Here is a 13045-nt window from a genome sequence, read left to right on the forward strand (position 1 = left end):
TGACCGGGCGCAAGACGGACTCATGTTTTCATTCATCAATAATTAAAGTCAGAGGTTCAAAGAGGTTCACATACCACCGTAGTTCCGACCATAAACGGCGATGCGGCTGCGTTATTCTCATGATTCGCAACAAGGAAACGCTGGTCGGCTCGACCAGCACTTCCGCCACCACTAATAATAACAAAATAACGATAGAGACAGAACGATATATTTATCGAAAATGGGCCCATTAACAAGTGTGGGTAGCGGAGATTCATCCACATTAACGTGAGACTTTTTTATAACCGAATAGAAACTCCTCGTTGTCCCTTTAACACACTGTTTCTTTACAGAGGATGCCTGCAAATGTTAAGTGTCATTTTAGGATCCTCACTTATTTCCTATCGTACAGTGACATTTGAAAAGAAATCTGTTTTGATTTTATCTCAGTGCTTTTGCATACAGCAGGACTGAGAAAGGGCAGATCACATGCACTGCTGAAGGTCATCTAATATATTACTGCATAAAGCGAAAAGGGTGATTTTTTTTTTCAGTTCAACCTTTTCACAGTGAGATAGCAGGTCTTTTATATTAATAGACACAGTATAGATGGTTACAGGGACTGAGTTTGATTCCTAATATGAAAAGTACAGTACAGTTCATTAAAAAAACAAGGTGATGGAAAACAATTCAGACGTCGGTGTGTTATTGGTCTCACATGTGGTGACGGTTCCTCTGAGAGCCAGGCCAACGCTGTCCTCATACACGGGGAAGATGGACACGTGGTACAGCGTCTGAGAGGAGAGGCCTTCCAGCAGCACAGTGGACTCTGAACCGGCCAGTACCACCTGGAGACAGAGCAACACTGTAGCTAGGTATCATATTTGTTATGCTACTAGTGGTATAATTGAATATCAACAAAATGACCATGTAAAATATAACAAAACTATAACTGTAGGTAGTTTCAACATAGGATCCACATCATTGAATCACCTCAAAGTCGGCCTTTCAACTGCTGCTGCTTAAAGTCCCTAACACTTCTATTGTTACATCCTGAGTCAGAGTGGATACTTTACTGAAGAGGAAACATTAGAGGATAAACATGTTTTTGCTCCTTGTATCCAGCTGGAACCACAAACACTTTCCTGGTTGCCATCCAGCACCTTTCTCCCACAACGGGAATCAAGGCTGCTTTGAATTCTTCATGGGGAGAGGAATGTGTTTATATAACAGTGTTTATCTCTAATCAACAGTCACTTTTCTAACCTCCAGTGGTCTCTGACCCTCGGCGCTGTGGTAAACCACTCTGTACTGTTGGACCGGTTTAACAGGGTTGGTCCAGTGGAGCTTCACTTCTCTGGGGCCAAGTTCAGAGAAGCGCAGGTCAGTAGGACTTGGGTAGGAGAGGGCGGGGTCCACCGTGGGTGCAGGCTCCCTTCCTGCAGAAGGCAGCAACGGCGGATTCACACATCAGGCATCAACGAGACAGGAAGGTTTGCATTTAAAGGGAAACAATTCAATTTAAAAGACTTTAAATATCCCAAGGGGGAAATTAAAAGCACACAGGCAGCAACGTCAATGTCAAGAGATTAAATGACAAAAAAAAGAAACAACAGGAAGATGCAGCTGGTAGAGGGGGTTACGTTTCTTAATGCCACGGTCCTCTATCCTCCCACACAGGATGTGGACCAGCCGCGCCACCAGTTTACTGAGCAGAGGGAAGTCGTTGACGTTGTAGACGTTCAGATCCACCGGCTCCGACGCCACTTGTCTGAGCTCGGCTTCATCGGCGTTCTTCACACCTGAGCGACACAAAGATATGAAATGGTTCAAAACGACCCCCCCAACAGGACTACACTGCACATTTTATTTACTTAAAATCATAAAATAGAGCAAAGTCAGAATAAAATAAAATAAAAACAGCTATAAAACACATCTGATTATATATTAAAAGTTAATTTAAAAAGGTGAGTTTTGAGCATGGTCTTGAACGTTGGGAGGTCTTCTTCTCAGTCTCACCTACAGCGATGATCTCCACGCCGGCGTTCTTCAGCCGGTTTGCTGCAGCGATGGCGTCATCCTGAGATTTGCCATCAGTCAGCAGGACCAGGAAGAACGGCGTGTCCGACCTCGCTCCCGCCTCCTCCCTCATGTTCTCCTCCATGACGTGGAGCAGCGCCTGGCCTGGGAGACGGGACGCAGGGTTTACACACACACACACACACACAGATGGAACAAACAATGGCACACAGTGTGTCTGTAAGTTGATGATGTGTGTGTTTACCTGTAAACGTGTTTCCTCCTTTATATCTAAAGTTCCTCACTGCCTCCAGCAGCTGCTCTTTAGTGGTGAAGTTGTTGAGATGCCACTCTGTGCGAGGGTCACCGCTGTACTGGGTCAGACCTGGGACAAAATACATCACATGTTACACAAGAATCTACTTTAAATGGTTAATTGTAATATTTGTATTTTGTTTTTTGTTATTGTGCTGATAATCTGCGCTCTATTACAACTTGCTATATAGACTCCCAACCACAAAAACACACTACTGGAGATAAGAAACGAAAGAATGTTTTGATTTTATTCTTTAGAAATGTGTTGATGTTGAAAAAGCATCTGAAATGAAGGCGTTGAGGTCTGACAAGTCTCAGCCTGACAGGTGGAACATGAAGTGAAATAAGATTAAGTATCATAAAAGGAGCTGAGGCATGAATTGTGTATGAGCTGAAAGGAGCTGTGGGGTCATTTGGTGGTTTATGATAGGTGGATGTGAGACCACAGGAATTTTACGTAAAACCACCAAAGAAATTTCAATATAGAGTTGCATCACACACCAAAGAGTAAGATTACAAAATCACGATACATCACATGTTGTTGTTGCCTATATTAAAATTACAGTGCTCGAGGGGCTAATCAGGGACCACCTCACCTGATCTCATGCAGAGGCAGAGACTGTGGTGCAACAGCTTGATGTGATGTTGGTAAAGATAAACAAGTCTAGATGAGTCTTTTATTTTTCCACAAGAACTGGAGGTGAGATTTTTAACTTTATATCTTGCAGCTGCAGTATGCTAACTAATGTCAGCCTCAGAATATCAAATAAATATCAAATATGTTTGATAACTAATTGAGGTTGAAGACTTGATCTGCGAATGGGGTGAACTGGGCTTTTATATTTGTTGGTCAGGTAGGTGGGCGGGTGGATGGATGGATGGATGGATGGATGGATGGATGGATGGATGAATAGATAGATAGATAGATAGATAGATAGATAGATAGATAGATAGATAGATAGATAGATAGATAGATAGATAGATAGATAGATAGATAGATAGATAGATAGATAGATAGATAGATAGATACTAGGTAAGCTTTATTATCACGAGTGACAGAAATTCCTCTTTGACAGACTTGTATAAAAAACACTAAAAACAAACATTAATGTGTGTCTTGATGCTATTCCTGGCACAGTTGGTTGCAAGTTGTTGTCGGTTATTTGCTCTGGCACTGGGGAGTAGTTGTTCTGTGGCTGCTGTGGTGTTACTAGTTATCCCAGGTGGTTGCTATGGCTAAGTGCTGTTGCCGGGGGTGTATTGGTATTTGGGTGTGTGCTTGTGTGTCTGTGGATGCACAAACACAAATGAGTAGAAATGCAAAAGATGGCGCTTGTAGGGCAGACAGCCTTCGTATCCTCTTTGGTTTCAAATAAAACTTGAAACAAAAAAACTTCTATTGTTTCTAATTATTTTATTTATATATTTTTGTATTCTTATTCGACAACCAGAGGTAGCCTACATAAGAATTTCACTGTAATTACGTGTAATTATATGTGACAAAAACTTGAAACTGAAACACACATGTAAATAACTATGGCCATCGACAACTAACCAATCAGCAGAAATCAAATAAATATTTTTGAATAGGTTGCGCAGAAACAGAGCTACTGTATATAAATCATAATAACTAATCATTGATCGATGTAGCAATGTTTTTGTCTGGCAATAAAAAACAAAAACACATGTCATGTTCCCTTAGCCAGTTGGTGTGGATCAAACAGACGACACAGGACGGCCACAGTGAGGCACTGTGTCCACATGAGCACCGCCCCCACTGAGGCTTCACCCCCCCCTCCCCACCCTGATCCTCACCTATCTGAATGTGGTCCGGCCCGATGTTGAAGGGCGTCATCAGTCCCTCCAGGAAGTCTCTGACTCGTCTGAAGTTTGTGCGTCCGATGCTCCAAGATCCATCCACCAACAGCATGATGTCCGCCGCTGCGTCGCTGTTGCACTCAAACGGTCTCCTTGGAGACATGCCTGCATAAAAAGAAGCGTGGAGCAAACGATTTAAAACTGACTGCAGAGACGTGTTGATTGATTTTTTTTATATAGAAGAGAATTGAAGCTGTTCTCGCGGGGAATTGCAACAAACCATGCATTTAGCCACTGACACCGTTTAATGCATGGTTTTAGATCAGGAAACAGATGCTGTGTGTGAACACGGTGCCAACATGAACATGAGTGAGTTTCCCTGCATGTGAACGTGTGTGCTCACTTGGATTATGAAGGAGAGGACACATGTGCCCTGCAGCTGAACAGGAGGGCCTGTCATTATCCTTTCCTTTACCTGTCCCTCCCTCGTGTAAACACTGTCATCACATCTCAAACTAACACTTAACGGCTCTCCAGCCGTTTGTTCCTTAATTCATAAGAAGATGATGACCAGACGTTCTTAACTTCCTGCTCAGGGACAGCTGTCCTCATCATTACCAGCATGTTTTGGCTCATTAAAGCAACAAATGTCATCATAGGTAGAAGATTAGAACTGAGTTTGTCATGAGTCATGTTTGTGCAGCACTGTGGGAGCGGGGGGGGGGGGTCACCTGTGACCGGCTGGGTGGTGAAAGGCGTCTTCCGGGGTTTCTCCTCCGCCTGTTTCCCCTGTGTTGTTCCCTGCTGGTCCTTGTTCTCCACCTTCGACCGGTCTCGCTCTTTTTCTTTCTTCTTCTTCCGCTTCTCTTTGGCGGTTTTCTCTGGGACCTCGTCGGGGGGCTGCGTGGGGGTTTCTGTGGCCGGGGGCTCTGGGGGAGAGAGGTAATGGCAAGCACATGGGTGGGGTTACAGTGAGATAAGCACAGATCGTTTAGGGACCGGTCGAGGCCGTACAGTACATGGGAGGAAATCTCCTGTTGACATTAGATCAATCTGACTTCCTAAGTGTCAAAAGGAAAAACGAGAATTTTGTTTATTTTATGATTAATAGGTCACATTTTTTGCCGTTGCTCGTAATTTATGAAATAACCAATTTCTAACAAGCTCTATCTGTCCTCATATCTGCTTTTATTTCCTGTGTTCACTCTTACTCCAGCTACTGTTGCTGGGCTGTCATTATTATGTTGGTGTACCCCTGTGTGTACAGTACACGTGTGGAGGTGTGTGTTGGCATCCCTCAGTGTTATAATAACAGTGGCTGTAGGCAGATCAGAGCAGCCAGGCTTCTGACTAAGACAAAAAATAATCTCCTCACATCACCCGGGGTTGCCAGCTCTTTGCACTTGTTTTACTTGAGAAATCATTTTTAAATCTTTACAAAGTCAAGCGTCAGAGCAGATCAGTGGACTACAAACTTTGAGTTCCTCTTACATCTGGTGGTTCAGGCCCGTGAGCTTTTCCAGAGTCCAGGATAAAGACAGGGGATCATCAGACTGTATTGGCTTTGAAAACCTCACCCAGTTCCTATTCGCTCTGCTGTGTCTTAGGCTCAGCTGTTCAAATGTGTCCTGAAATACTCCTTCTCAGACCGTACTTGCATTACCATCACATCTTTTTCATTTTTTCTCATGTTGCCTGATTTGTGTAACAGTTTTTTACATTTTGGATACGTATGCTGTCGATTCATATGTGTGATTTTTATGCTTTCTTCCTGCACTTGAATTCACTTTGTGCTCTTCCAAAATGTGCAAATAATATTATACAATTATAATACAGGCAGTGTAATAAGGACCACAGTCCCATTTTACTCTACGAGATGCCTCTTATTTTGCCAGGTCAAGTCATCATGCTGTAACAACACCACAATCTGAGTATGTGTTGATGCAGTGTTTTTATCACCTGTAGTAGTAGCAGCTGTGGTTGTGGTGGTGGTGGTGGTGGAGGTGGTGGTGGGGTCTGGATACAGAATAGTCGGCAGACCCAGCAGAGCCTCCGTTGCATCGTCCAGGTCTCCTGACCCCGACCCGCCGGGCAGCATCTTCTTCCTCTGCTCTCGGCTGCCGCTGCGGATCATTTCTTCTTCCCGCAGACTCTCCACTGGAAGAGAAGAGAGCAGCAAAGGAAATCACATGTGGATAATTAATATTAATTTGCATTAATGTACTGTATGGAATGGTATAAGTTCACACTATATAGTTCACAGTCTGGTTGGCTCGTTATGAAACTGTGGTGGGACCGTGCATATTACTGACATACATATATTAGTATATGACTTGCCTGAAGTGGAACCAATGCAAAACAAATGCAGAGAATGGACTGTCTTCTAATATACAGTTTGACCATCATCATAAATTATTATTTTTTTTAATAAAATTGTAATATATATTTTTACTGCTTTTCTTCTTCTTTTCATAATTGTAATAATTAATCTAGAAATAAACATTCATCAACCACACTGAAAACTGCAACCGTGTGCTGCAACTGATTGAATAACGTGGATAAACTGACTTTGAAGACTTGGTACTGGATTGTTGCATGTACACTGCCTGTCCAAAACAAAGTTACACACTCTAATATTTCGTTGGACCGCCTCTAGCTTTGTTTACAGCACACATTCGCTGTGGCATCGTTTCAATAAGCTTCTGCAAAGTCACAACATTTATTTCCGTCCAGAGTTGCATTAATTTTTCAAAGATTCTCATTGGGGTTATGGTCTGGACCCTATGGTCACATAGGACCACATTTCTTCCTGGAAGATGATGGTTCCCCACTATCCTTCCAGGTTTTAAAGTCCCCCTCCCGTGACCCTTTTTGGTTATTTTAAAACATTCTCTGTGGTCTTTAAATTGTGATTATGAAGTTTTTAGCCAAAATCACAAAACCTGTGCCATTTCCCAGGGCTCCTCTTCTGCACAGCACCAGCAGCTCATTAGCAATGCACCTCTGGAGGGTGGGCGGAGACTGCGCTGCTCTGCACCCGCCCAGCCACCCCCTCGCCGCTCGCTGACAGCTGGACATTGTACAATTACCGATTCAGCGCGTTTAGCGTAAAACTGCACACTGGGATTCGATCCCAAACTGGAACATAGTCCTTGCTCACGGTGCAAGCTGCTCTACCAGGTGAGCTATACCTGTTATACCTTGCCTTTCACCCCTGAGCCAGATGCAGAACGGGGCGGGATCTTGTAGCACTAGTGCCCTCCCCTGGGGTTGTGACACGTCTCCCTGAAACTGCCAGTTTGCGTCTGCCATTGGTTCACAGCAATTTGAAGGCAGAAAAACTCAGAAATGCAATTTTGCACTTCCCTTTCTGCTGATATGTCCTCTAACACAAGAAAAATGCCACAGGAACATGTGAAAAGCACGAAAAACACAATTTTCATGGGAGGGGGTCTTTAATAATGTGTTGGACAGTTCTTAACCCAATTTAGTAGTAGGCTATAGTCTCAGCAATCTCCTTAGATGTTTTATTTGCTTGATGCCAATAATTTGACCCTTCTGAAACAGATTAACATCTTCTCCTTGACCACAGGATGTGTCTTCCAAGATGGTTGTTTAAAGGGCACATATTATGGAAATATCACTCATTTGGTTGTTTGTCTTGCCTTCTGGCCTCCAAAATGTGAAAATTAACCAGGGGTCGCGTTAACCGGATATTTTCCGTCATTGACCATTTTTTTTAAATGGTGACGGAAAGATTTTGAGGCCATCCGTCATTTTGACAGATTGCAATTCACAGCCATGGCGTCTGGCCATGTGCATTTGTTTACAATGAAGCCGGCGGATAATCAATAAATGGAGCGGTGGATAACGATATAAAACATATACAATGTCACAAAGTCACTACGGTGAGAATTAGATTAAAAAATAAAAAAAAACCTCACAGCTGGCTGGTGCGCTCAGTAGAAAACGCTGTAGTACCTCCTCTAGGCTTGTGTGGAGCGTGTGTGGCGCTGTAGCCACACTAACAACAGAGAAGAAGACAGAAAGCTTCCCCGCAGGATTCAAACTCCTTCAAGTGGATTAAATGTTGACTGGGAGTCGTGTCAGTGCAAATATGACGGTCGATAATGATTTAACGGGCGAGATTCAGCTGCAGTGTCCGAGGGACCGACAGTAGTCAGCTGTTAAGTTACGTAGCTGACGCTGTAGCTACACAGCGGTGTGTCTCGGTACAGGTAGAGCGGTGGGGGCAGGACATCACCGTTTCACACACTCGCCGAGCACAACTCTTCTAAAGGTAACGTTAAGCCTACTTTGAATGTATTTTGCCCGCCGTGGCATTGTTTATAACACTTAAAGCTGAGTGGGTCTTGTCCTGTCTGAATTTGTGCTGCATCTGGCTGTGTGGTCTATAGCTTCAGTTGTTTCAGTGATGCGCAATGGCTGCGTGCGTGCGTAAAAGAGAAATGAGAGGCACAGAGAGAGAGAGAGAGAGAGAGAGAGAGAGAGAGAGAGAGAGAGAGAGAGAGAGAGAGAGCTAACACCAGTGCACTATGCGGTGCCTATGTGAAAACGTGCTCCTTTGGATGTTTTGGTATAACACATGGGTTAGCATGTTGATTGTTGACAGAAAACTGATGTCATCTAACGTTGTATTTAGATGTTGAGGCAGAAAGTGACCCCGCATTCACTGACTGACCCACGGTTAGATGTGCTCTGACGCCGACTCTGCTCCGGAGCATTCTCTGTTCATTTTGTTTGGACTTGATATGAATTAAACATGAATTAAAATTGAATGCTATTGAATATGGCATTATTATCATTAAAAAAAATTAAAGTGACCGGTAAAAATAGATTATGACGGAATTTTTATGACCCCGTCAGTCAAAATGACCGGCGACGAAAAAGTCTAGCGCAACCTCTGAAATTAACCCAAAAAAAATCTGGTTGAAATCTGCGTGGTTTTATGAGCTGTTTCCTCAGATGTCTTCCAGTGATGTAACTAGCTTTTGAATTTGCATAACCCCACCCCTACCTGGTACCAGTTGAAGGGATGGGGCGGGACCAGCAGTGGCTGATTTGTATTTAAAGGGACAGGCACTGAAACCAGCCGTTCTGAACAGGGCTGTTTTGAGCGGATGAAAAGAGCTGTGATCCTTGGGGTATTTTGACCAAAGCATGTCACAGACATGTCTTTAAGACACCTGGGAACTATTTTAATTTGTGGAGAAGGGGCATAATATGTCTCCTTTAAGAAATGAGACTGCATCAGTTAGGGTTAGATAAGTTGAAACAAAGCTAAAACATAATCATACATGCAGTAATTATCCAATGGGAGGCTCTTACCTATTAGCTTAGTCAAATCCAAGTAGTGACATCTTTTTTGGAGCAGTGGGCAGTGTATTTATGTACTTGCCGATGCCTGATCCAACATTGTGTGCAGTAACAGAGCAGAGGCATTTCCAGTGCTGGTTTCAGAACATCTCCACATGTGGCCCAGACCACCTCCGAATGTGGTCTGAGAGATCAGATCTCCAATACATTGGCACCTGAGCTACTTGAGCAACTAAACTGACCGACATTGAACATAGAGCCATTTCACTAGCACTCGCTACCAATCATCTTATCTGTGTCAACTTCAACACTGTGATCAGACTTTGTGCTGGGGAACATCATCGCACAATGTTTCAGGGGCCTCTGGTCAGGAACCTGCAGGGTTGAGGATGAATCAATAAATCTTTTACCTCCTATTATATAATTACTGTAGCTCTGGATAGGACACTGTGATGACTAACAAGAGGCAGTGCAATATTAGAACCAGACATGTTTTGCTTTTGAGAGTGGTATTTCCCTGCTTTCTGACTAAGATGACTGCAGGGCTGTCTGAATGCTGACAGTGCAGCCGCATGACTGGACAACATATCTATATAAAAGTGGGTTTCACGACCCAGTCGGTTTAGATCAGAGATAAAACCGAATACGCTCGAGGTAAAGACAGATCTGTGTAGTGTGCGGTGTTACTTCACTGTCTTAACTCCTTCAACTTGGTGAGTCTCACTGTTAAATCCTCGCCTGGAGTAAAGAGACAAGGTCAATGGCAGCAAATTGAGGGTGAAATTTCCTCGGATGTAAAAACTGCCTTAACAATAGTCACCTACTATCACCAGCACAGCTCAAAATAAGTACAGGGCCTGGGGGAGGCTTAGAGCAAATGGGAAAGGCAAAAACACACCAGGAAGGAATTCCCAGACTGCCATCATTCCAGTGAGACAGCCAGTGTTACGATTTTCCAATTTCCACATGTTTTTCTGGCCTGCCCGGACACGCTCGCCCCGACACAGTAACCCACTATCGCTCGCACGGCTCACCAGCAACCACAGGCTGCATCTACATATTGTACCACCTAGCCTGACCTAATACCAGCCCCCAGGAGGGTAGTTAACACAGTCTGGTGATAAAATGTTATGAGGAAGAGGGGCTCACAAATCAGTGAGGAATCAATAGCTGTGATGGGATCCTCATCAGGAGACAGATCACTGATGGAGGCAACAATCTGAGGAACATAAGTGAGGCTCCACAACCTGTAAACTTCAGACAAAATGCTAGCTGCCCTCCCTCCCCATCGGCTGCTCATCCTCCTCGGACACGGTCGCAGAGTGTGGGCGGACGGCCATTACCCACTGTGTAATTTTAGCTGGTAATGTGGCCTTAGTGAGCCACAGAGGAACAAATGCTGGTTTGTGGGCAGATTTACAACCCAGGAACACACCTCGCTCATGTAAGTACACACAGGGAGTTCAAACACAGCCCAACTGTCAGCCTGTAATCCAGCTGTGTGTGTGTGTGTGATAAGAATGTCAAAAATGCACCTCCTCCTATGATATGACTCTGCTTTCTTGCCAATGTCATCAACGTGTACATCCCATCACATCCTGCCTGTGGATTTTATGTCCCTTGTTCAAACTTGTGTGTGTTTTGTCACCTTCCGCAAAGAAGAAATACATTTCATGGGTTGTACATGAAAAATAATCCTATTGTACATTATAAAAGATGCTCCAGCAGAAGCTTGAAGCAGTAATTTGAAGTCCCCTAAAGGAATAAACCTTTAGGGGACTTCAAATTACTTGTAGGAAGGCTGGTGAGACAGTCTGTAGGGGTCTGCACATGTATGTACTAGTTTTATTCTTCTTCTCGCACTTTTGTAGTTTGCATTAATTATCTTAATGTTTGTGTTTTGTGTTTTGTCTCTTGTACGTTCAGTTAGTCTGTAACTTTGTGTTTTGCTGCTGCCTACCTGAAACGGGTCTCTCTTGGAAATGAGATCCTGGGTCTCAATGAGATTTTACTTGTATAAATAAAGGCTAAAAAAAAAAATTAAAATGTAAATATGATTATTTTTTGTCTTCACAATCTATCCTCCATCATTACAGGTGACAAAGCTGAGAAATCTTACATTTTTCAGGCGTTTTATTCTGGAAGGACAGTGGGAGAGAGGTGCTGCTCTACCAGGTGAGCCACTGTTGCGTCTCCATAGCTGAATATTTTCTTTTCTTACTTGATCTCAGCAGCCTTGATCTCAATAAGCTCTTTGTTCCCTTTGTGCCTGTCTGCCACCCTCCATTCTTTATCTCCTCCTTTTTTTCCCCCAACCAGCCTCCCATCCACCTCGCTGTGTGGTTCTTACTTGTGAATCGTCTCTTGGCGAGAAGCTTCTCCGTCGTTCCGTTGAGCACGAGGACCTGGAGGGCATACTCCTGGCTGGAGTCCAGTCCCGCCACGGTGGCCCGGCCCCGTGTGGTGGTCAGCATCAGCTCCGGCTGTGGAACATCTGGAAGACGAAACGAGCAACTTGGCTGATAAACATCTGGCTCCAAGTTACTATGAGATTAAGTCTAAAGCAGCTTTTTTATGTACATTCTCAATTCAAGTTTGTGAGGTGACAGTTTTACAGTGTACAGTACTTGGACATAGCTTCATATGCAGATTCAGACAACTTTATAAGAGGACAATTGATTTGATGCCCCGCCATCAATTAAACAAACAACATTTATGTGTCAAAGGTGCAGATCAACAACCACACAGAGGTCAAGATAAAATTAAAAGCAATACAATGAACAAATCATTAGACATTTGTTACGTCTGCACCATGTGAGGAGCACAGCCATTTAACATGACTGTTAAGTAACCTGAGAGCAGAAGGGATGAATGATTTGGAGTATCTTTGAGTAAGTAATTCTCTTCAAAGGTGCATTTTACAGTTTGTTTTAGAGTTTATGTTAAAAAATGAGCAGCCTGACATTTGAAAGTGAATGTGGAGACCTCCCATTTAATGAGCCCATCAATGCTCATTAAAATCATAAAGGTTAATTGTGGTTTAATTTTCACAATGATATGTTTGGAAGAGATTGATCAATAAGGTTTTGAGAAGATATACATTGTATCTATCAAGAAGAAATCACATTGTCAGAATCATTTCATGAGGAGAAAAAAGAAAGAAAAAAAAAAAAAGAAAAAAAAAATTATAAGGAAAAAGAAATAGACAGGAATGAAACAACTCCTACATTTGACTCCTAATATTTAATTGCATGCACGATTCCAAGGTGATTCTTGATACAATCTGTTATTTTGGATTCATTTATTGTTCTATCTTTGGCTGTATTTTATAACAGGTATAAATAAACCAATTGAGATAATGGGTTGAGTTTTAGCAGTAACTTAGTCGCCATGACTCAGACACTGACTAAGATTCATGGTGCATTTGATGACATCCAGCCCCACAAAAAACATAGATGAATAGAATGATCCTTGGTCTGAAAAGTTTGAGAAACACTGGTTTTAAGGGAAACACATGGCTCCTGACTTTTGACTCAAAAAAAATTGTAAAATCTCTACTAAAAACCTAGGAGAGAGT

At 43.0% G+C, this 13045-nt stretch overlaps 1 protein-coding gene across 1 annotated transcript in view; it reads right to left on the minus strand.

The window, feature by feature from the left end:
* LOC310988842 (collagen alpha-1(XX) chain-like) overlaps positions 1 to 13045 on the minus strand; it is a 38801-nt gene that overhangs the window by 17012 nt on the left and 8744 nt on the right. Inside the window, exons 4-12 of the mRNA XM_083975621.1 lie at positions 11819 to 11962; positions 6091 to 6288; positions 4863 to 5060; positions 4129 to 4296; positions 2264 to 2383; positions 1999 to 2163; positions 1623 to 1781; positions 1246 to 1418; positions 698 to 827 (exon numbers count right to left, since the gene is read on the minus strand). Of these exons, the coding sequence (XP_083831747.1) occupies positions 698 to 827; positions 1246 to 1418; positions 1623 to 1781; positions 1999 to 2163; positions 2264 to 2383; positions 4129 to 4296; positions 4863 to 5060; positions 6091 to 6288; positions 11819 to 11962 (1455 nt within the window). The remainder of the gene's footprint in view (positions 1 to 697; positions 828 to 1245; positions 1419 to 1622; positions 1782 to 1998; positions 2164 to 2263; positions 2384 to 4128; positions 4297 to 4862; positions 5061 to 6090; positions 6289 to 11818; positions 11963 to 13045) is intronic.

The sequence above is a fragment of the Trachurus trachurus genome (genome assembly GCF_905171665.1).
Source record: "Trachurus trachurus genome assembly, chromosome: 7".
In the NCBI taxonomy this organism is placed as follows: domain Eukaryota; kingdom Metazoa; phylum Chordata; class Actinopteri; order Carangiformes; family Carangidae; genus Trachurus; species Trachurus trachurus.